The sequence below is a fragment of the Dipteris shenzhenensis genome, chromosome 3 (assembly GCF_047967505.1).
Source record: "Dipteris shenzhenensis isolate YYH24624 ecotype China chromosome 3, Dip_SZ_1.0, whole genome shotgun sequence".
In the NCBI taxonomy this organism is placed as follows: Eukaryota; Viridiplantae; Streptophyta; class Polypodiopsida; order Gleicheniales; family Dipteridaceae; genus Dipteris; species Dipteris shenzhenensis.
Window position 1 is genome coordinate 62,146,169 of NC_141598.1, and position 24,128 is coordinate 62,170,296.

A 24,128-nucleotide genomic window follows, 5' to 3' on the forward strand; every position below is an offset into this window, starting at 1 on the left:
TTATGATTAATGAGGGACTCAGAGGCTATGTAGAGTGTATCCAAACACTCCACTACTTCCCTGAGGTCCTGATGTATTCCCAAGAGTCAAATTTGTGTCATCGGCAAATTTTTGGCTAACCAACTGCTTGCATGTTGGTAGCTCAATGCCCCTAATGTCACCTTGTTGAATCCTATTAGTAAGGAGCCACCTTAAAGAATTGGTAGGTATGGCAAGCAAGAGAGGAGAAGTAGGGCAACCTTGCCTAATGGGTCTTCTTAGGCAAAAAGCAGGGAACAAGACTCCATTCACACACACCTTAGTAGAGCCATTAGGCAGAAGGAGTTTAATGTAAGAAATGTAGTCTGGGCCAAGCTCCATGTCTTGGAGTCACTAAATTAGAAAATCCCTTGATCCATCCTATTGTACACTTTATCAAAGTCAACCTTGATGAAGCAAACAACCTGTTTGGTGTCACGAGAATACTCACAACCTTCCCATAGATTGATAATGTCTTCCAAGAGATGTCAATATTTAATAAAGCCTTTTTGTTTTTGGAGAATCCAACTATCTTAGACTATATTCTTCAGGCTAAAGCCTTGGCTAGAATCTTATAGCTGCAATTCAACATTGTTAGAGGTCTCTAATTGTTGAGAATTTTCCTTCCTACCCCTTTTAGGTATAAGCTTGAGAACTCCACCATTTAAGTGAGTGGGGAATTGGTGGTTGTGTAGGATCTCCTGCCACAGAGCAAGAAAGTTAGGGCCTACAACTTCCCAAAAGGATTTGTAGAACTCTATGGGCAACCCATCTTCACCATGAGTCTTGCTATCTTTCATTGTATTTATTGCCTCTTTAAGCTCTCTCAAAGAGAGGGGAGCTTCAAGATAGGTCTACTCATAGAGTTGAACTAATGCTTTCCTGGCCCTCGTGCAATTCTCTCGAGATTGATATTTATCTCAAGAGATAACTAGAGAGAGGGAGAAAGTAAATTCTCAAAAAGTTTAGCTATAAAATCATGATTTTCTTCCTCACTCTTGGCCCACTAATTATTAGCAATTTCTAGTGGAGGGATATCTTCCTTATGCTCCATGTTTCATGATTGCCATAAAACCCTATGATGGATTGGCTTATGGAGTTAATCTTGGATACATGGGACTACAAATTGAATTTTTTCAGATCACATGAACAGGGGGCCGGTTCTTCAACATAAGTTTAAACCATCTAATTCTTCCAAGATCTTGAAGAATCACTTCATTGTTAAATAGCGTGAAACCTCCATTTGGTGACTATTTGGCATTTGTGTGATCTCCTTGAATCATAGTTTTCAACCACTAAAAATGGCTTCTCCTTCTACCCTAGCAATGCAACTACCAAAAGTCCAAGCATTGCAATTCACCAAAGAAAATGGGAATGGTAGTTCAATGAATATTCTACTCATTTTTGGACTAGGCAAAGCACCCAATCAAAAAGATACCAGTAATTTTACAAGAATCACCGCTTTTGAAACAAGAAATCACTTATCTATGATTTTGTTCTGAGAACAGATCTAGAACCCTACTATCCTTGCCTTGCCATGGTACGTATCTCTCATGCCATCGGTTGCCTCTTTTGAACTTCTTGTAAGGCAGTGGTCTTGGATAGTTGCATATATGCTACCAACGCTCTTCAAACAAGTCTTTGGAACCAACTTGAAGACTTCAAGGATCGAATCCATCCATGCATAGTCTGTGTATAATTCATTCATAGAATTGTAATCAACTGCAATCTTACAAAAGCTATCCTAAAATCTAGGCTAGAAATCTTGAAGATAAAGGCATTTCTCGTTTTTGGATACCTTTGCATGGCAAATGTGGAAGATTTATGTGACAAGCGGCTTTCTAAGAGAGGCAACTAAGAAAGACTTCTATGATGGGCAAAAATGATGGAAAGAGTAGCTAAGAAAGGTAGCTTCATAATGAAAAGGGGTTTTGAAATGAAAGTTGTATTGATTGGACATAAAAGCTGAGAAGGAAAGTTTGTGAGGGGTGGCAATGATGGAGAGAGCAACTAAGAAAGACTTATGTGTGGAGAGCAGGGAGTTTTGAAATGAAAGGGGGTTGAAGGGTTATATTAATTTTGAGAAAGATGTGTCTCATTGATTGTGTAACTACATTCTGGTTGATAAGAATAATTGGTAAGCTACACTATCACTGCATGCAAGTTGCAACACAATCATGGTAAAGTTTATGTTACAATTTTAAAAGAATTAGGTTTCTAATGGGATTTATGTGCTTTACATGTGTTATTCTCCATATCCTAAAGAGTACAAAAAGCATGTCATGTAAGCATGACCCCAATGTGAAACAATAAAAACTTCAAAGTATCATAATCGATTTATAACAAAATGGTATATATTGTTAAATCTAACTAGAACTCTATAGCCTTAATAAGAAAAATACAAATTTATCTACAAATATATTCAACAATATTTTGAAATCAAAGGATTAAAGTTTGGCTTTTCCATTGATCAAGAGTTGCGCAACATGCTTTTCTTTGACATTGTATAAAGACTTGAGGTTTTGAAACAACTAAATAAGGGAGTAATCCCACTTCTCATGACTCATCCTTCTTGATTTTAATGTATGCATCCATTTCACCTCCTAAAAGTATAACATATCCACATTTACATATTCTTCGAATTGCCCCAAAGTCCTACATATACAATATTATACATCACATTTTTGTAGTTAGATTAAGGATATTCTAACTTTTTTGAAGTATATTTCACGGATTTCCCCTCTTCCCCTCCCTTTTAAAAAAGAGAACAAAGACTAAAGACATGGTGCGATATTGCATTGCCAACCAATCATTCATATAGATACATATACTTCAGCCCCAAAATATTCCTACATGTACAATGTACATTACATATGCATAAATTTTGAGTTATGCCCCCATTTTGACAAAGAGATCAACAATGAAAACATGGATTGACATTGCACTACCGGCCAAAAAGTGATATACATTGCCATTTGAGAAGTGACAAATACTTGACAAATATAAGTAATACTTGGAAGCACATAAAATTAAGCCATACAAAAATTCTAGGCACAATGGAAGGGGTATGAATTTCAGAGTGACAACATGCAATAACCCGATGTCTTTGCCAATAATGTAGTCAATCAGAATCGGTAGAAGCCATATGAGTAGAAGGCTCACATAGATTCCGTATTGTAGGATATTCATGATTTTCTTTTCTATCAAGGTCCATGAAGAGTTTTAAAATATCAACCATTGTGGGACGGCTAGAGGGAAAATCATGTGTGCATGAAATCGCCACTCTAGCTAAAGTAGAAGCCAATTCTTTGTTCATTATTGGAGGATCAAATATACTTGATAGCTTGTCTGGATAAGATGACTTTACCCATGACACGAGAGTGTGACCTTCAACTGATAGTTTGTCGGAAGTTGGTCTTCTGCTTGTTAAAACCTCCATCATCACAATTCCGAAGCTATAAACATCTCCCTTGGTACTCACTTTGCTATTGTGTCCGTACTCTGCAAAATATATACTTTGATTAGGAAATGGATCCATTACCTATAATTACTTGTTTAATGGAACACACTTATCTCCTTTTTGGTCCCCTCTTTATTTGGTTTCTTTAACGTACAAGCAAGTATCTTTTTTAGGGAGAGGGATGAGTGCTCGATGAGTGAAACCTTATATTGCATGCGGTGCCTAAGGTGATTTAGACTTTTTGGGGTCTAGCCGCTAAGTAAAGGAATGGTTGGGGAGGAATCGACACGACTTCGGTGATGGGCCGAGAGTCAAAATCTAGCTAGATTTCAATGAGAAAGGTTGACACGTGGCTTCTTCCCGACCGTCAGAGGCGGTACAAGGTCCACGTGGCACAGGTGGGAATCCAGCTTGGCCAGATCGAGTTTTATATGTTCATGATCGAATGTCTAAGATCTAATATGAGTCGACTAGTCACCTTGACGGGGAAGAGGGGGAGGGAGTCGAGGCTTCATGCCCTTTGCCTCATTGATGTCTTCACTCCATCCCCTCTCCAACCCTTCCTTGATTAATGCTGTCTTCCGTTGAGTTAAGCATGCACTATTCCTTAAAAAAAGGAATCAATTTTGCAATTTTAATTTTTACCCAAGGTTAATTGATTCTCCATTTCTTTCGGTGTGACGAAACATGAAAGGCCAAATCAGCCATCACTTGAGACGGAAGGTTTAAGAAGTACCTGGGGGGATGTAACCGAGTGAGCCTCGCAAGAGAATGGATGCGGACTCCTCGTGACTGCTGCCATTGAGAAGCTTGGCAATCCCAAAATCAGAGAGATGGGGTACCAGATCTGCATCCAGGAGGATGTTTGCAGGTTTTATGTCGCAATGCACAATGCTTCCTTCAGGGTGGCGATGGTGCAAGTAGTCGAGTGCCTCTGCCACCCCTCGAAGCAACTTCAGCTTCCCTCCCAGATCATGTCGATCTGGTTGAGACGATCGTGAAATTCCATGGAGATACTCATCCAAATCACCATTGGGCATTAGCTCTAGGACCACTGCCCTTACATCAGCTCTTGCGTCAAAGCAGTATCCGAGGATCTTCACCAAATTGCGATGTCGGATCCTGGCTAACAGCTCCACCTCTCTGCGAAACCGAGCTTCATCGCTCAATGTAGTCTCATGCTTCAGCACTTTGATGGCCACTTCCTTTCCTCCCGCTAGAATACCCTTGTAAACAACCCCAACGCTCCCAGCCCCTATAATACTCGCTTCACTGAAAGAGTTTGTTGCTTCTCTGATTTCATCAGCCTTGAGTTTCGAAAGTAGTGGCTCCGCAATGACCGGAAGTTGTGTAGCTGCGTGTTTCTTGCGCCTCTTCATCCAATACAGCCATATGCCAAGCAAGAGTCCTGCTGCCGTGGTCGGCACTGCAACAACAGCAGCAATAACCAGCTTTGCTAGACGTGAAACATTTTGTGCCACATTTCGAGGTGAAGTACTGAGATGGCATAGTCGGTGCATGATAGGACCACACAGCCTTGGATTCCCAGCCAAATACGTGGCGGAAGCATTCTTGAAAAGTGGCAATTCTGGAACGGAACCGTCCAGCTGGTTGTATGAAAGGTCCAGCAGCTCCAGGTTCCTCAGGTTTCCGAGGGTGTCTGGGATACCGCCAGTGAGACTGTTGTGTGACAGATTTAAGCGTTCTAGGTTCACACACTCTCCGAGACCAATGGGGATATTACTCGACATGGAGTTACTCGCCAGATTCAATGAGCTGAGTTGCTTGAGTGAGCCAAGGCGTGCCGGAATAGGACCATTTAAGGTATTGTGGGAGAGATCGAGGGTCAGAAGAGCCGATAGATCTCCCAAACTGTCTGGAATTGTACCTGAGCAAAATAAAGAACAACTGTAACTCACGCAAATTTATGGCATCAAAGTCAACTGAATCTTAGGCTAAAAGTGAAAGGGAGTCACCTGAGAGATTGTTGAAGGAGAGGTCGATAGTCTGCAAGTGAAGAGAACTTGAAAGAATGGTGGGAATGCTTCCATTGAATGCATTTCCTTGCAAGTTCAAGCTGATGATTTGAGTCAATCTTGCAATTGAACTAGGAAGGGTGCCAGTAAAAGTGTTGTGGGAGAGGTCGATATACTGGAGATTGTGACAGCGGTTGAAATTATCTGGGATATTGCCTGTGAACTTGTTGTATCCGATTGATAATATTTGTAAGCGAGAGAGACTCAACAAATTTGCAAGGAAAACTTTTCCCGTGAGTTGGTTGTCGTTCAGACCAAGTCGTTGTAAGGCGGTGCAATTTCTGAAGGTGGCTGGAACACCTCCTGTCAACCTGTTAATATGAAGCCCGAGGAATACCAAGCTCGTCAGCATACCGAGCTCCTGCGGAATGCTTTCCCTGAGCTGATTCTGAGAGAGATCAAGAATGTATAGAGCCGTGCAGTTTCCCAAGGCCTTTGGTACAGGTCCTGATAAGTTGTTCTCCGTGAGGGATAGATTTATTAACATGTTGAGCGCGCCAAGTTCCGGGGGAATTCTCCCCACGAGCAAGTTATCTGAGAGCTCAAGGTCTTGCATAGTTGTACAGTTTGCCAAGTTCCTGGGGATACCACCGGTCAAGTTTGCTTCCCACAGCTGAAGATATTGCAAGCCTCGCAAAGAACCCAGCTCCTCAGGAATCATTCCTGCAAGCTGGTTTTGAGAAAGACTAAGGAATTGCAGCGACGTGCAGTTTGCCAAGGCCTTCGGGATCCCTCCGACCAGTAGGTTGTCCAAGACACTAAATAACAGCAGTCCTTTCATTGTGCCGATTATCCCAGGAAGGCTTCCTGTTAGCTGGTTCTCAGAGAGGTCAAGATCGGCCATGGCGGTGCAATTGGCCACGGCAGTCGGGAAACCGCCTGTCAATTGATTTTCCCAGAGGTAGAGTAGCTGCAATCCGTTCAGCATCCCAAGCTGGGAAGGGATTCTTCCGCTAAGTTGATTCTGATTCAGCGCCAGTTGCTCTAAAGTTGTGCAATTGGCCAACGCGCTGGGGATATCACCCGTCAACGTGTTTCCCAGCAAGAAAAGCCGTTGCAGGCTCTTCAGCGTGCCAAGCTCCGCCGGGACACTTCCAACCAGTTGGTTCTGCGAGATGTCAAGGAATTGTAGAAGCGAGGCATTCGCCAAGGTGCTGGGTACGCCACCGCTGAATCGGTTTCCCCAAAGTATAAGCACTCGCAACTTCTTGAGAGCCGAGAACTCGATCGGAACGCTTCCAGTAAGCTGATTCTCGTGAAGCTCCAGCGTTTGCAGGTCCGTACAGTTTGCCAAGTTGGGTACGTCACCGGTGAGGAGGTTTTGGGAGAGATCGATCACCTGGGACCGTTTGAGGAGGCCGAGCTGAGGAGGGAGGCGACCGGTGAGAGAATTTTGCGAGAGGTTGAGCCACGAGAGGGAGGTGGAGTTGGCGAAAAGCTGGGGGGGGAGGGAACCGGAGAGAAAATTGGAAGAGAGGTCGAGGAAGCGAAGGAAGGGAAGGAGAGCGAGGGAGGGGGAGATGGAACCATGGAGGAGGAAGCCAGGCAAGGCAAGGGAGGAGACATGGCGATGGTGGCTGTGATGTTCACTGCAGAGCACGCCAACCCAATTAGAAGATTGGTTGCATGGAGAAGACGACGAAGTGTGATTTGCACAGCCTTCTTCCCACGTCCACAGTTTGTGAAGTGGATCCTCTAATCCTTGCTTGAATTGCAAGAGCACATTGGCATCCTCTCCCCTTGGCACACATCTTTCCCCCCCTTGTGATCTCACCCCTAACAACAATACTATAGCCACCCACAACAAGCCTACACCACCCCAACAATCCATCCTTCTTCCTCGTACATCGTGTGCCTCCTCCCTCCTCTTATTTAAAGCCTTGCACCACACATGCTTGCCCTCTCATGCCTGAATGAGCCCAATGCCAACAAGTAGTGTGAGTAGGTTCACCAAAAGGTGGGAGGATTCCGATGGTGCACACTAGTATGAATGGGTAAATGCTAGCATGCCGTGTGCGTAGGTTCACCAGAAGGAGGAAGGAAGACTCCATTCCTCTCATGGGTCCCATGCTAGTAAGCCTTGTGCCTAGGTTCACCAAAAGGAGGAAGGAAGATTCCATTCAGTCTCTCGGGTGCACTACTATTAAACCCTATGTATCACATGCATTCAACTAAGTTTTTTCCTCTCAACAATAAAACCACCCCTCTTTACTTATGAACTAAAAGACCTTTTTTCTAAAGTGGAATGAAAAAACCCCTTTTGTTATTTGTAATCCTGTGAAAATTTTAAGTGGAATTTAAAAACCCCTCCTTTTGAGTGCACGTGGTATACTAACATTCTATGAGGTGAACCCTCGAGGGTTCAATCGTGTGAGCACATCCTTGGAAACATGGTTCTTCAATCAAAATAAGAAATGATCTAATGAGAAGAAAAATATCTTTGAAATCTTTACAAGTCTTGGGTCCTCATCTGATTCCATCTTTATACACTTCTTTTTTTGGATTATCTCAAGGGCATGCTCTCTTTATAATTAATACTCTATACTGACACCCCCCCCTAATCCTTATGGTTAAGAGTATCAGATTACGCTTGCCACCCCACTTCTACCTACCCCTCCTATTATAGATGCACATTTTTCCTCTACCTAGCAAAAGTCTCATACCCCTAGGGTAAGAAGGACAAAAAGAATTCTATGTTTTTTACCGTATCCTATACAATAAGAATGTACCTTGACTCGAGATACAAGGAAAGTAAAGGTGGGAATCATGGCATGAGAATATCATTTCCCTAGTGCCCTCATTTTGATAAGATATATTGGTTGGGTCAAGAATGATATGACTCCATCTTCACTTTTTTGGTCAACATGTCCCACATCCCCAACCACCATGAGTGAAGCACAAGGCTGAAAATATAAATTAATACACATCCCGAACCATCACCAGAGTACAAGCTAGACCATATGTGTCACACCCTACCTTCATATCACAACGTTGCCATTATCCTTCTAGTCGTGTCACCATGTGCGTCTCTTGCTTTCTTCTCAAACCTCCATCAAAACTCAAGTTACCCTCCCATAAATTCATCCCTTAAGTGTGAAAACACAGGCATACATTTATTTTTATTCCATTTATGGGTTTGTCTTTAAACATCTAATAAAATAAATGAGTAATAAACTCATGTGAATTTAAATATGGATTATTCACTTTAGTTTGTGAATGGGTTAAAATTTTCTTTTGTGTTACCTTGTGGGGGAGTATAGCTTATTGAATAATTTGACATCATTTCTATGACATTTTTGGAATTAAATGGGGCATTATAAGTTAGAAATTCTTTTGAACACTAAAATTAGATCTTGTGCTCTTAAAACCTACATTATGTCAAGTTAGATTACTCAATATCCTAATTGACAATAATGGTGGTGGGATGCTTAGTAGTTAAATTAACATTTAACTTGGCAGTATTATCAAGTTAGATATTAATAGCCATAAAAACCTCAAGCTGGCTTGCTATATTTAGAGCAAAAGACTTGAAGACCTTCTATGCATGTGTATTGAAGCCCTAAAGGTATACTACATGCATGTTAAAGGCCATGCAAGCAACTTAGTAGTTTGGTCACACAAGCATCACATTGCACATTCATTAAATCAACAATGCATGCATGGGCCCCTTTAAAATTCATTATTGTCATTCTTGACATGATGTGTGAGTTGATAGAAGTACAAGATATTTCCATTGGTGGATTCTCATTGAATTTTTTTGAGGTTGAAACTCAAGTTTGACCATCAAGATGCTATAATTTGTGGCTGAAGTCCATTTCTCTTCACAAAATGTCTTGCACAACAAGACAAAGCACCTATAGACGTGCACACAGACGCATTTCCTTAACTTAAAAAAACCTTACGAGCACGTCTATTTGCACATCTATCGGTGTGTCTACAGACCCACGTCTATATAACAGACAGATGCGCCTATAGACACACAAATAGACGCCCAGCTAGAAATTTTTAAAAAATAGACAGACGCGTATATAGATGCGTTTATAGATGCTTTACAGAGAGATGTGTATATAAACACATTTATAGATGCTCTACAGAATCTTTTTTTTAATAAAAGCAAAATTTTGTGTGGTTGAACAGAATGCTATGTATGTTGTGTATGCTATGTAGTTACAAGGATCCTATTTCCACATTGTGTAATTCAATTCTTACAGCCAACCGCATTTTAATTAGCACGATTGCAAGGACGTCTATAGTCGATGATTACAATTCCAAATAAAATATTACAACTCTAAAACGTTTACTTCACAAGGCATTCATTGATAGAACGTTGTGTTTAGATATCGAGCTCCACTCGTGATATGCCAGGGTGACCGTTGTGCATTTATGTCACTGACCTGTTAGTTGTAGATGCGGTTGGTATACTGCCCATGAATAATAGCTGGATGACAGCTATCTTTATGTACTCTAGTTAGTGGCTCAATTAGTATGCCACCTTAGTTAGCTGAGTTTGGTTTGAGACCCACATATAGGGTTCACCTATTCTTTTGTACTAGAGAGTCCTTTTGGCTTTCACAACTAAGAAGAGGAAAACTGTTTTCAGCCTCCATCACTCCTCCATCTTTGTGTATATTCCCCCATTGTGTATGTGAGAAAGCTGCAAGTGAGACTCCTTCCTTCTCTCCCACTTTCTTCACATGGTATTAGAGCTTATTTCATGGTAAGGAGCTCAACTTCACATGGTATTAGAGCTTAGTTCATGGTAAGGAGCTCAAGAAAGCAAACCAAGTTTGCAGTGTCATAGTAAGAGGATCAGTGTTGCTTTCCTTTATTTGAGATTGGGAGCAAATCTTTGTAGGTAGCACAGTCGGAAAGTGCAAGAGTGCACTATCTCAGATTGGGACGCCCTTCGCGGTGTGGCAAGAGGGTAGTACATGGTACATTTTTTTGATTCGAGGATATAGAGGCCCATTTTGGTGGTGGAAGTTTTCGGCAGGCACTTAGAAAAGTGCCCTATATTTGTTGTGCGACCATTGTTCTGCAGGTCGGTGAAAAGTTATCACAAAAATTACATCATATGCCTGTGCGTAGAGATATTGGGAGTGACAGAATCATTCTTATCCCTGTTGATGCATAATCATCACTAAGAAGTGACTGTGTGGTCAAATACCACTTTCGTCAGTTTTGCAGATTTGCCCTTGTGAGGCAGAAGTTGTGTTTTTTGGTAGTGACAGAGTATTTTGTAGTATTCTGTAATGGCGTCTAATGCTCTTTCATAGATTGTCACTGAAAATCTTGACAAGAACAACTTCAAAGCATGGAAATTTAGAATGACAAATTTCCTTAAGGGAAAAGGCTATTGGGAGTTCATTACTGGAGCTGAACAAGAACCAGTTATTCCTAATGTTCCCAATCAACAGGAGTTGCAGGCATTTAAAGGCTGGCATGAGAGAGCCATAAAAGTTATGTATTGGCTGTCTATCAGTATTTCAGATTCTATGATTGTGCATATTCAGGATGCAAGCACGCCGAAGGAGGCATGGGATACTTTGACAAAAATCTATAGCACAAATATGTAAGCCAGGAAAATGCAGCTCAAGCAGGAGTTGCATAATGTGCAGAGAGAAAATATGAGCATCAATGACTACCATATGAAGGTGAAGAAGATTTCAGATGCACTTGCTTCTATTGGGTCACTAGTGGAAGATGATGATTTAGTTTCTGTGACCTTGAATGGTCTAGGGAAGGATTATGCACAATTCCTGACATCCATTGCCATCTGTGAGATTTTTCCTGATTTTGAGGAGTCGATTGCTCTTCTAATTTCTGAGGACCAGAGAAATGGTGGTGCATCTTCTTCAGGAGGAACTTCAAAAGAAGCTGTCTTCTACTTAAATGCTAGAAGAGGTAGAGGTAGAGGTAGAGCAAGCTAATTTAGAGGCTATGGCAGAAATCAAAATATGCAGCAAATTCAAGAAAGCCACTCCTATGGAGGAGGACGTGGTAACTTTAGAGGCAGGGGGAGCCAAAGAGGTCATGGTGGATGGCAGAGAGGCCAAAATGCAAACAGTAATGTTGAATGCTACGACTTTGGTAAAATGGGTCATATGGTTAAAGACTACTATAAAAAGTAGAATGACATCATGACTAGAAAATTGCAGCAAGGCAATTATGCATCCTCTAGTAGACAGGGTGATGACAAAAATGAGCATCTGTTTATGGTGCAACACATGACCAATTCTGTGACAAGTGCAGAAGAAAGCAATGATGTGTGGTATGTTGACTCAGGTGTGTCAAGCCACATGACAGGTCATGCAGAATGGATGCATGATGCAAGGAAAATGGAAAGACCAAGATTTGTGGAGATTGATGATGATACTGCACATCCTATTGTGCAGATTGATAAAATTTCTTTGTCTATGCAGGATGGGAAAAAGAAATACATGTCTGATGTATTTCATGTTCCGAATATCACTAAGAACCTGGTTTCTATTGGTCAAATGGTTGAGCAAGGCTTGCAGGTCAGATTTAATCCTCATGGATGCTTTGTTGAGGATATGAAAAATAAAGGTCGCTTGATAGCAAAAGGGAAGAAAAAGGGCAGGATGTTTACGTTGGATGCGGACATGCCTGAATTGAGTGCAGCAATGTTTGCACATAGGACCAGTGTAGTTGCAGATATTGATATCTAGCATAAACGCATTGGTCATGTTAATGTACAGCTACTTAAATTAATGCAGGCCCAAAATATTGTTGCAGGATTGCCTAAGTTCAAGGTTGCAGAAAAACATAAAGTATGTGAATCTTGTCAATTTGGAAAACAGGTAAGGAAACCATTCCCTAGACATGTTCAAGAGCCTCCATGTATCTCCTCTGCGATGGTGGCAGTGGTAGGCTGTCTCGACAGGAGTGGGGTACCTGCCCACGATATCAAGCTACAAGATGACACAATTTGCGGAGGGGTTAGTACAAAGAAACAACCTCCTAATAAACTACATAAACAATATAATTTGAGATCGATACTTACAAATTGAGCCTCCCATGATTCAACACCCCCTGCTCCAAAATGCACACTTCCATATTACTCTATTTGGATCCTTCATGCCTCCACGTGCTGTAGACTAGGGTCCACCTTCACTGCCTTCATTGCTTTCTTCCACCCATGCTTGTGAGCGGTGTGGGGCTGGCCCCTTGGTGATTGACCTCCCTCGATCCTGGCAATCTTAGCTAGTGCTTGCCTCTTAAGCGAAGATCTTTCATTGTTGCTAAGTATCGTAACAATCATTGACTTGGCCCATTTATCTGTGAACTGAACATTGGGGGGATTGGGTTAGCTAGAGCGAACAACAACGAGGGTCTCATTAGCCAACTTTTTGGATGTGCATCGATCAAGATGCCTTATGTCTGAATGATGTCGTAATAAATTGTACCATCACCCTCTGGCATGTTTGCATCATTTGAATCATCCCCGTCCCCACCACTATCCCCCCCAAAGTAGGCTGCCATGCATCCCCCACCACTCTCCCTACTACTATGCCTAATGTCCTGTCATGTCGAGCTAGTATGCTGGCTCTCGTAGCTAGAGAAGCGACTCTCGATAGCGCGGGAGTACCCTGGCCACTCATAGCTAGAGAAGTGACTCTCGATGGCATGGGAGTATGTTGATGGCTCTGTGAGGTAGAAGGACCTCTTGACGATAGGGGGAGAAGGGGCTTGGCTCTGTAGCCGACTGGGTTGTCTTGACTCTACTGGGGTAATTTCAACTGGTGTGGGATTGGGGTGGTTTGGAGTCTATACTGCCGACTCCTAGGGGGCGTTTGTAGTACTCGTCATGTATGTGTATAACTCCGCAGGAGTGGGAGGGTGCCCCAAAATGTTATATAGTTCCTGAAAGATGGCATCTCGAAGATCAGGTGAGGCTAAAGGTCCTGGCCACATGATGAACAAAAAACATCCATTCGATCTGCATACGACAAAGGACGAATCCAAAGAGAGCAACTTCCAAAGAAGATCAACCATCAAGAGACTTACCTTGGATAGAGGTATGGAAGCTTCTTGTCCTTCTTCAAAGTTGCTTCTCTTTCTTCTCTTCCTTGTTCACCCTCTGCTTCTCTTTCTTCTTCTCCTCGTTCATCCTCTTCTCTTGTGTGCTTAGGAATGATTGTGTAAGCCTGGAGATGAGTGTGGGTGCTTGGAGATAAGTGTGGATGCTCGGAGCTATGTCTGTTAATAGGAAAGCAAGTCATGCGACATTAAAAGTATGTGAAGAAAAGCAAGCACACTAAAACTAGGTTCAAAAATCAGCTCTCAGTCTACGCATCTAAAAGCGTGTCTATCTATGCGTCTATTTGTGCATCTAAAAGTGCGTCTACTTGTGCATTTATCAATGTGTCTAAAGTAAGTTTTAGACACATCTATAGATGTGCTCCATAGTATAGACATGGTGTTAGATGCGCTTTTAGACACTCCATAGAGTTTTGACATTTACAACTCATCCAAGAATAAATTTTTTGGGTTGTTTATATGTAGGATGTATTCATCTTCAACAAATCTAGCTCTAGTGAGGATGAATCCCTCTATATCCACCATTGCGAAATGTGGTTGGAGCAAAAAATCAAATGTATGTGTGATCGATGTTGAGGAAACATGTATTGTGCATGCAGAATTACACTCAATCACATCTTAAAGTATGAAGAATGGGATGCGACCATAAACATGGTAAGTGTTAAAGAGTTAAGGTTGATTGAGATACAGATTGGTGTTCATGTGTTTGACTTATGATCCCATTTTAATTTGATACATGATGCAGTGCCAGACCCGCATATGTTGCCCTATGCTCTCATGAAGAGGCGAAGCGTCAGCGATATGAGGTGGGATCTTCAGGAGGGACCATTACGGATGCACGGAGTGATGGTGATAGTAGCCCTCCGCCATTACCTCATGAGGCCTTGGAGGAGGAGGTGTTTGATGATATGGTGCAGGATTTATATGTCCATCAATCCTCAGGTAGGGATGATAGCATGGAGCAGGATGATATTTTTACCGTAGCATCGACTCCACTATTTGAGGGGTGCACATTCTCTGTTCTACATGCCTCCCTTGAGTTACTAAATTTACAGACCATCTATGGATGGAGCAATGCAAGTTTGAATGCATTACTCAAGTAAGCTTTAAAGTCTATTTTGCAAACATGGTGAATTATGCTAGTCGGTCAATTACTCAAATGCTTTTTCTAATTTATGGTCTTCACATGCAGGCTATTGTGTAAAATGCTTCCAAGGGAGAATAAATTACCGACCTCAAGAGATATGGCAAGGCAACATGTGACCTCTCTTGGAGGATTAGATTACAAGCACATCCATGCATGCGTCAACAATTGCGTCCTGTTTCGTGGACAACATAAGGATACAAGAGAGTGTCCTACTTGTGGAGAGGCAAGATATAGAGCAGATCTCAAAACTTTGGATGTGCCTCGTAAGGTTCTGTGACATTTTCCCATAATCACTCGTATCCAACATATGTTCAAGTGCAAATCCATTGCAGAGCTCATGTCATGACGTTCCTCCCATCGATCAACCAACGTCAAGTGGAGAACTCTGCAAACACTCCTGCATGGAAGAAGCTTCAAGAAAGAACCTAGGAGCTTGAGACTTGGATTGGGTATGGACGGTGTGAACCCATTTGGTCTCAAAAGCACCTCTAACAGTGTATGGCCAGTGATATTGGTGAATTATAATCTTCCACCCTCTATGGCGATTAAGAAAGGACATGTTATGTTATCCCTTGTAATTCTAGGGAAACATAAAGTCAAAAATCCTGATGTTTATTTGGAGCCTTTGATTGACGAGCTAGAGATACTTTGGAGAGGTATCGAGGTGCATGATGTGAGCAGGCCTTCCTCATCACGAGACTTCAACTACAAAGCAGTCTTGATGTGGATGATGCATGACTTCCCAAGCTATGGCGAGTGTTTAGCTAAGCATTGGACTTTTAATTATGAGTAGGCAATCGATGGTTGGCGATACTTATCTATAGGAGTTGCTTTATAGTAGCCACCCGTTGAGCTCGTAATCTCCTTCATTGTCTGCAAAGAGAGCGTGGCATTTCATTGCATGTGGCTATGTTGAGGTTGTAGTCAGTCGTTGAAGACAAACATTTGCCGATGGAGCAGCTTCATGTGCCGTCGGGTTGTAGGATTTGTTTTCTATAGTAGATGGCATTTGGGCTGAGTGTTAATCTCTTGGTAAGGTTGCTTATCTGCTGTGGTTGAGATGAGTTTCGTTTGTAGTTGCTTGAGTATTGGTTGATGGGAGTCATGTAGATGGAGATGCATGCATTGATGGCAGCTGGGTGTAGCTTGGGGTCGGCTCGCTATGGAGTGCCCATGGATGAATTGGCTTAAGGCCTATTGGTCAGCTATTGAAGCATGTTGATGAAGGTTGTAGGTTTCATTTTTGTTTGGTTACACATTGTGTGCTGCTTGTTGTGGGTCAAGTAGATGGTAGAGTCCGTTGAGCCTATTTATGCATATGCCATCAATAGGTATTGCTTCTTTGCTTTGAAGCTTGTATCCCTTAACCGTAGAGGTGATATGCAACCAAAGGAGTCAAATGAGAATGTAGGCACTTCTTCCCTCACATATGCAACACATTAGGTATGCCTTACTTCACATGTAGAGGCTTGCATGCTCAAGCTAAAGAAGTTATTAGTCAAGCCTCTCTCCAAGTCTCTTAGAGCATCCATAACAAAGGATCGGAGAGAGAATAGGATCTCTCTCAAAACCTTACAAACAATGAACTCTACAAAACTCAAAAATGAATCTCAAGAATGAACAACAACACTAAAACAAACATATCTCAGCTCAAAATTACAAGCTTTTTTATGCAAATCGGAGAGGAGACATTAGAAAAAAAGGGAACTCATTTTGGGGCCCTCTAACAAATCCACTAGTTTCTTATTTTTCTTTGCTCCAAAATCTACAAAAATGAACAGACATTAAATGCTCCTATTATATTCTCTCTTTAAAGTGGGTTCCGTGTCGTCCTGACTCATGCCAGCAGTAGATTTTCATGTCAGAATCCCATAATAATTGATTAAGAATCTTTCTTTTTAAAAATTTTAAACCTTCACATGACAAGATAATTGGACTTATCATTGTTGACTTATGTAGGCCGTAAGATTTCGTGGTCAAAACTCATAACATTTAAGAGTCTCTGTTTTAAAAAAGTTTAAACATCCCGGTTAAAGATTAACATGGATTTATCGCGGAAGTCCATTGCTAGCACTTTGTTTTATAAAAGTTGACAAGGGTATGAAGCAATGGGACATTGTTGCTCAGAAAAATGGCAACATGCGACCACACCACTGAAGAACAATCCAGCAAGAAGAGACTTTACCACCTCCACATTGATTTAGAAGAAGAGTATGCATCTATGCAAAAACAATGGAAGGATCCACAAGTAGGTGCAATGCAAAGAGAGAACATGAGGATAGAAGGCTTACAGCATATCAATTTATGGTGTGATGGAAGCATTTACCCAAAATGTCCAATTAGTAACTTTACTCCATTTCCAATCCGACAACACTACTGAAGTTTGTGGGTGATGGCAATAAGGGCCTACTTGGATATGTCAAAGCTCAATCTGTGACCGTGGAAATGTACAAAGGCTTTTACCAACAAGATATGGGAATGAAATTGCAACAGGTAGCAGAAAGCTCTAAATTGAAAGAGTAGCTATAGAAAGAAGTTGAAGAACACATGATGATAAAGAAAATCTTGATGAAAGCTATAAGAAAAGCCACACCCTTAGGAGATAGACTTAGAAATAGATAAATTTGTAACCTTGCAAATTTAAAAGCACCGCAAAGTTCAAGAAGCAAGGTAAGTCTTCTTTTGCTTTTGCAATTTTGAATGCAACACAAAGACAATATGATAATAGCAATTGAGCTTGGAAAAACTCTTTTGTTTGTGCTTGTTGTAGGAAAATTCTTGAGCCTCATAAAGAAAATGTTGATCCTAATGCCCCTCCAGTAAAACAAATGAAAGGTTTACTATCAACTACAATTGTGAGAAGTATGCTAGAGGAGAAAATTTTTAAAACAATCAGACGCAATGTTGTGCAACACTTTGTACACAAACAAAGTTTATGTGAAAGTAATCCAAGGGGCACTCGATGAGAGCAGAGTGAGCAGGAAAGGTTACACATCCATTTTCAATGCAGTATCAACAACCTTGAAAGATCAGAGGATAAAATGTGTGCTCTTACCGAAGCCTACGGAAGTGTGGAAGTTAAGAGGCCTACTCAGCCACAACAAATAGATGATTATATTGGAAATTGTATGCATATTGAAGGAGTGTACGAAAGTGACAAGGGGACCATTGTATATAACTCTTTTAACAACATTTTTGTTGATCTTCAACACGTGGAAAGGAGAGTGGTTGAGTTTTATGATATGACATTTGAAGAGTGCCAGGGGCTCTTGAAATTTGTTATAAAGCTGGACAAATGTGAAATTGTCAAGGAGAAAAATATTGAACGAGTGACTATCACTCTAATGAATAGAGATATTGATCCCTCGATTACAATAGCAGACTCAAAACACTTCAGTATGCAATCAAAAAAGCACATTTGGTGGCTAGCCACATTTGAGGGAAGCACACACTTGGATTGAAAGTGGTTTTTTTGAAGTATAATGTATTTATTAATGTATGATTCTTTAGTTGTATTTTCAATGGGCAGGTTAAGATAGAGGACCACAAAACTCTTGATTGGGTATTCCAACACACAGAAATACTAGTAATTATTAAAGATCAAGTTCAAGGAGGGTATCTGCATGTTGGTGGCAAATGTGATTTCAAGGTTGATTGGCATATGGCAAACGACCTCAAGACCCTCAAGTGTATGTTCAACATAAGCAAAGGAGGTAATTTGAAATCTCCATGCCTTTGTTGTAGGGAGCTAGCATATGTCATGGTGGAGGAAGGCACCTAATAGAGATAAGGTTGATCCCGATTTCAAAGCCATTCTTGATTACCCTTTGTGTAATGTACATATATGCACATTACATGCTTTATGTTGAATCATCAAGAAGCTAGTATTTTTGTATATTGGTCTTTCCTAGAAGCTTCATCTTGAAAAGCGTAGGAAGGATGCACTTAAATAAAAAAGTGATATATTCCATTCAAAACGAATCATACGACAGGTGGGAGAGAAACTACTCTATCCCTAGCCTCAACAATGTGGCAAAAAAGCCATGGTGGTGGTCTAAAATGCCACGACATCCCAAGAGGGGTCAAATGAAAAAATAATGAGCAATCCCATGTCCTCATGAGGAAGGATGCACTTCAAGCAATCGATAAAGTATTGTCGGACATTGGTCTCCATGGAGGAGATGTTCATATCACAACAAATATGAAAAAATAAAAAAATGGAATGAAAGTGCCCATCAAGCCATCTATTGTTGGTGGAGTGAAGGCTAGAGGTTTTTATCACAGCCACATAGGGTAAGAGAAAACCAAGCAGATAGTCACGCTATGTTTCAAGAGTACAATATGGCATTTAGAGGCACATACAAAATGCAATTAAAGATCATGAAGCAGACAAAATTGCATGAACTGTTAAAATAGAAGTATGGAAATCCTTAGACAAGCTTTTCATACTTTTTGACAAACAAACTTGGACCAAGAATGATCACTGTGCATTGGAGGAGGAGCTAAAGACTTTTGGAAAGTCAATGATAGAAGCTTGGACAACTTGCAACATAACACATTACATGGTAAAAAAATTTCATTCTTTTTACTGGCATTTTCTTATGTTCTCTTAACCAATAGAATGTGACTTCTTGTTTATTGTAAATGCAGCATATTATCTACAACCATCTTCCATATTTTGTAACAAAATATGGATGCCTTGCAATTTGATCAACTCAGGAAATGGAGAAGTCTCATTACGTAGCACGAAATGCATTTTTTTGACATACACAACATTTTGGAGGAGCACAAAAGGCAAATAGCCTCAAAGAAGTCTTCCAGTGGTTTTATTGATGTATGCTACAAAGGTTGCAATGTATGAAAAAAGTGGCGACATCAAAAGTCAAAGTAGCATTCAAGATGACCCAAAAAGAAAGAAGAAGGCAAATCTTAGATAACTCAACTGCTGCATAGAGACATGCAGAATAAGACAATCAAAGAATTTTGTGAACCACAGGTGGATAGATAGAGCTTAGGAACATATGTAACAAAATGTACAATGTACAGCTCAGTAGAGCAAAGCAGTGAACTATATTATGTAAAATTTGCAAATTCAATACAAGTACACTTGACTTCCTAGAGTAATTCAGTGGCTATGTGATGCAAGGTTTGAAATTAAAAATAACTACTATCACTTTGCAAGAGTTTGAAAGCTTACTAATAATACAATGTTTGTACAATTACTATAGTCAAAACAATGACTATATGGTGCTTTTTTTTTGCACTATACTGAACTAACTTTCTCTAGCTAAGATTGAAGTCCCTCTTTGCAACTTTAATTGCTAGCATCTTTGAAATCTCATCAACAGGATTGTCTTGCACCTCTGCCATTTCATCTTTCGCCTGCTGCCTCTCTTGTTGTTCAATTGGATTGTCTTCTTTAGATTGAATGGCTTTATGCACTAAAGCTAGCTCCCTAAACCTGAGAAGATGTCGTTTTCCATGAACATCTAAGTTCAAAGGGCTTGTAATGCCACGTGCAAGGGCATAGGTAGTGTAAACAAGATAATATCCCACCCTAGAGCAGATCTTGCCAGGATAGTAACCAAAAATATTGTAAGCATATATTTTTTCTAAAAGAATGACCTTGTCCTTTTGCTGGTTTATTTGATCACCTACCAAGAACTCTGACAAAGATTTGAAGAACCAAACAATTGTCTCACGATCCTTGCTTAAATGTCGGTGATATATTAATAGTTTTGTAGAAGAGAGCCTCTTAATGTATTGAGAGAGGCTAGCAAGTTGGCCAAGACCTTTCTCCCTGGTTCCAGCAAACCTCACAAGGAAGGAATCATCTTCAACATACAACTGCACAAACCATTAAAGGCAACATGAGAACAGAAATATCAAAAGACAAGATCACTCAAATGAAAATGAGAGCAGAGTTACCAAAAGACAAGATTACTCACCTTCATATTCTCATCTACCTCTAGATCCTTGTCCAATGTCCTTCCAAAGGAAGATGCTTCTCTCAATGATATCTTCTGGTACTATGTTTTGCTCCTCCCTTTTTTTGATCTTATCAAAGTTAAAGTCTCTTTGAATCTTCATGAATGTCTCATCATCGATGTCATAGTCTCCCATGCATTTTGAGCTTCCTCAAAGCACATGGATAGACATTCCTGTGAGTTGAAGTTGTCTTCCATGCTATGGCAAGGGTCACCCTCCTCAATGATGTTAGAATCCAAATGGAAGGATTGGGAAATCAATGCCAATGTGTAATTTTCCCTCAAATAAAATATTTTATGAATGTCATGAAGAAGAATATACTCCATATCTCTAATTTGGAAAGTGGGGAGCAATGGCACAGTACGGCCACAGCTTTTGATGTCAAGGTCTTCAGTACTTATTACCGACCCATTAAGTGTGTTTGTCCTTAGTGCCACAAGGTCGAGTGCAATAGCTTCATCTCTCTCTGTGATAAGGTCTATCACCTCCTCTTCATCCTCCTTCTTTGATACTTCCACCTCCTCTTGGATTTACTCTTAATCCCAGGGCCTCTCATTTTCTTCCTCATGCTCTTGTGTCTCCAAGCCCTCCTTAAGGTCAACATGATGGTAGTTCAAGTTCAGTACAAACCCCAAACATTCCTCCAGAAGTTTGCACTTTCTATTGTGCATGTTGCACTCTACCTTAACATGCTTTGGCAAAAGTTCATACCTTATGAATGGAAGTCTTGAACTTATTATCTGTCAACAAATCCTTTCCTTTGGGGTACTTGATACTCTTAAACTTATTTTCCTTGTCCCTACATCATTTAAAACTCTTCATCAATGTTTTCTTGTGTCTAGACATCAACAAAAAAAAAATCAAGTTACATAAAATGAGTGTTAACATCCACGGAGTATAGTCGCTGATGAATGTAGGAGGGTAACTAGTGATTAGAGGTGATTAGGCTTCATGATTTACTTCAACGGTTGCAGCCATGGAAGGAGTATAGTACAACCTCAGAGAGTTTGAGTCCCAAATAATCCAACGGTCATAGGTTGTAGATTCCAGCTACAAATTACCAAAAAAGTTGGTTAGTGCAGTTATGTGCCTCATGGGGGTCAAGCCACAAGTAGCCCAAGATTGGCCTTGCCACTCCAAGTTTTGAGCCTCATATAGGGGGTTTGAGCCCCAAATAGTTTCGGCCTCGGAGGCTCAAGGCTAATAGAAGTGATATTTAGCACCCTAATATGGCTAACACAAGTGGTATTTCTGACACAAGGAGTGGAACAGTAGGGGAGAGAGGGAAAGGTTAGCAAATATGTCTTGGCACCCTATGAGCCCAAGAGCCTTTTAATGTAAAGAAAGGGAGAGTGCTAAAAGGAAAAGGGTTGGCCCTCACTTCCAAAGATGACATGTATAAAAGACCAAATGGTTGACTATGGTCTTCATTATTGTATGCACAAGTTTGGAACACAAGCTCCCTCTTCTCTTTCAAGAGTGTCTTTGGGTGTTATCTTGTCTCCTTTGTAGTGCCTTTGTGTTTGCCTCTCCATCCCCTTAACTCTCTCTACCCCTTCTCCTGCTCCCTCCCTTCTCCCCTCTCTGCTTTCCCTCTTTCTCTCAGAGAAACACACTGTGACAATCTGGAAGCCTCTTGCGTGACACAAGTGGATGGCTCATGCTTGCGTTGCTCTCACAATGAAGTAGCTTGGAATGGAGGCTCCAACAGCATCCCTTCAAGATCCCCATGACACGTGAGTTACCATTGAGACTACACATTTTTGGCACCACTATTGGGGAATGGAGGTATGCTTTTGCATTTGCACTTGATTTCTTTCATAATCTACCCACTTCAAGCTTAACTTGGAGATTTGTTAGTGGAGTTTTAGTTGAGGAATGAGGAAGTAAGTGTGAGTTGGAAGGAAAAGAGATGAAAAACTATCATTTCATGCTGTAGAGCATTTTTTAGCTTAGGAAGCTTGTTTTTGAGGTGTGTTTGAGTTTTGAGATGATAGAAAGGTAGTTTCTCAGATTGCTAAGGCGTGTATGTTGTCAAATCTCACAAAAAATAACCAAGAATGAAGAATCAAGCTGAATTTCGAAGTTGTTTTGTGTGTTAACAGTCACCCCTCAAGAAATATATCATTTTGGCACTCAAATGTTGTTTTTCTTTCAAGTTTTTTGCATTGAGTAGGTGGACTAGTAGTACAGCATCCCCCTAGCACAAATTCCTGAATAGAAACTCCAAATCTTTCAAAAATCATCATAAAACTAGTCGATGACACAGTCCATTTCTATCCCCACAGGTTGGCAACTTAGCGCTATCCTGTCGACCATCGCCATAGTCATATCTTGTCGATCAAACTTTGTTGACTCATGGCCATAGCGCCCATCCCCATGACCTAGCTTCTTACCATGGTTTAACCCACCGCCCTAGTTAATGCAAGATGACAAGAAATCCCTTTGGGATTACATAGCCAAAATCAAGCACCTCAATTCCCATTGCAAACCATATGAGTGGATGAGCAATGAATGATTGTTACCTCGCTGCCTCATTGGATTGGCAGGCCTGAAGCTGCATGACCACCTGATGGTTATGAATCCTATGTCCTTTGACCTATGTAGCAAGGTGGCTATCAGCATAAGTGATAATATGATGGATAAGGCTAACTCAGGATAAAACCCTGACCCCATCAGAAGTAGCACCATCAGTCTCCCATTAGTCAGGTCTTCCAGTGTGGAGACGATCAAGAAGGAGATCAAGCCCAAGGGCTTGGATGAGCTGGCCTCAAATTTATTGAATCAGCTAGGCCAGTAGTGGAGGTCAGGAACCTCTAAGGAGATGCCAAGAAACCCCCACTTGTTTCCACAAAGAGACAACGTCTGGTGTGGGGTATGCAATGGCAAACATCCCTCCAATAAGTGCCCTCTCCTTAGGGCAAGGCCAGCCCTCTACTATGCACACTGTCATAGATGGGGAAGCCATGATACCTCCCAATGCCGATTTTCGAGGTCCTTGCCCCAACCCATGTATCAAACGAGACCCCCGTTAGCCTTGATGGCCCCGCCTAATCCTATGAATGCACAAGGTGCTCCTTTGGCTAGTTCAACCTAGTACAGAGCAGAACAAGCTCCGTTACCACCGTCCATATTGGGTCCTTAACCTCCCCTACCCCATATAGCTTTGGTCAATCAAGTATTGGTATAGGAAGTACCCAATGATTGGGAGGAGATAGATCTAGACCACCGGATCTAGACCACGAACTCCTCAGCTACTACCCCTATGAGGAAGGAAGTGGCACCCTAAGTCACTACCTCTTGCAAGAGGATCAACAAGTCCCTGTGTTCCAAACTCGTTCCAAACCGCTCCCTTGAAATCAAGGGCTAGACACCTAAACTCTATTGCTCGAAGGCCCTTGCTCTAATGCTATATCTA

General features: G+C 41.2%; 1 protein-coding gene across 1 annotated transcript; it reads right to left on the reverse strand.

Annotated features, from left to right (window-relative positions):
* Positions 1 to 3,006: 3,006 nt before the first annotated feature.
* LOC147904133 (uncharacterized) lies at positions 3,007 to 7,345 on the reverse strand. The gene is made up of 3 exons (XM_087372392.1): positions 5,455 to 7,345; positions 4,215 to 5,366; positions 3,007 to 3,519 (listed from the first exon to the last, which is right to left on the reverse strand). Exons 1-3 carry the CDS (start codon positions 7,343 to 7,345, stop codon positions 3,140 to 3,142), a joined length of 3,423 nt encoding a protein of 1,140 aa, XP_087228518.1. The 3' UTR covers positions 3,007 to 3,139.
* Positions 7,346 to 24,128: the final 16,783 nt, after the last annotated feature.

Coding starts and splice junctions, on each gene's coding strand:
- LOC147904133 (XM_087372392.1), bottom strand. CDS start 7,345: ATGGATTGTTGGGGTGGTGTAGGCTTGTTGTGGGTGGCTATAGTATTG. Junction 5,367..5,454: donor CTCCTTCAACAATCTCTCAG/GTGACTCCCTTT, acceptor TATTTTGCTCAG/GTACAATTCCAGACAGTTTG. Junction 3,520..4,214: donor ACTCGGTTACATCCCCCCAG/GTACTTCTTAAA, acceptor TATATTTTGCAG/AGTACGGACACAATAGCAAA.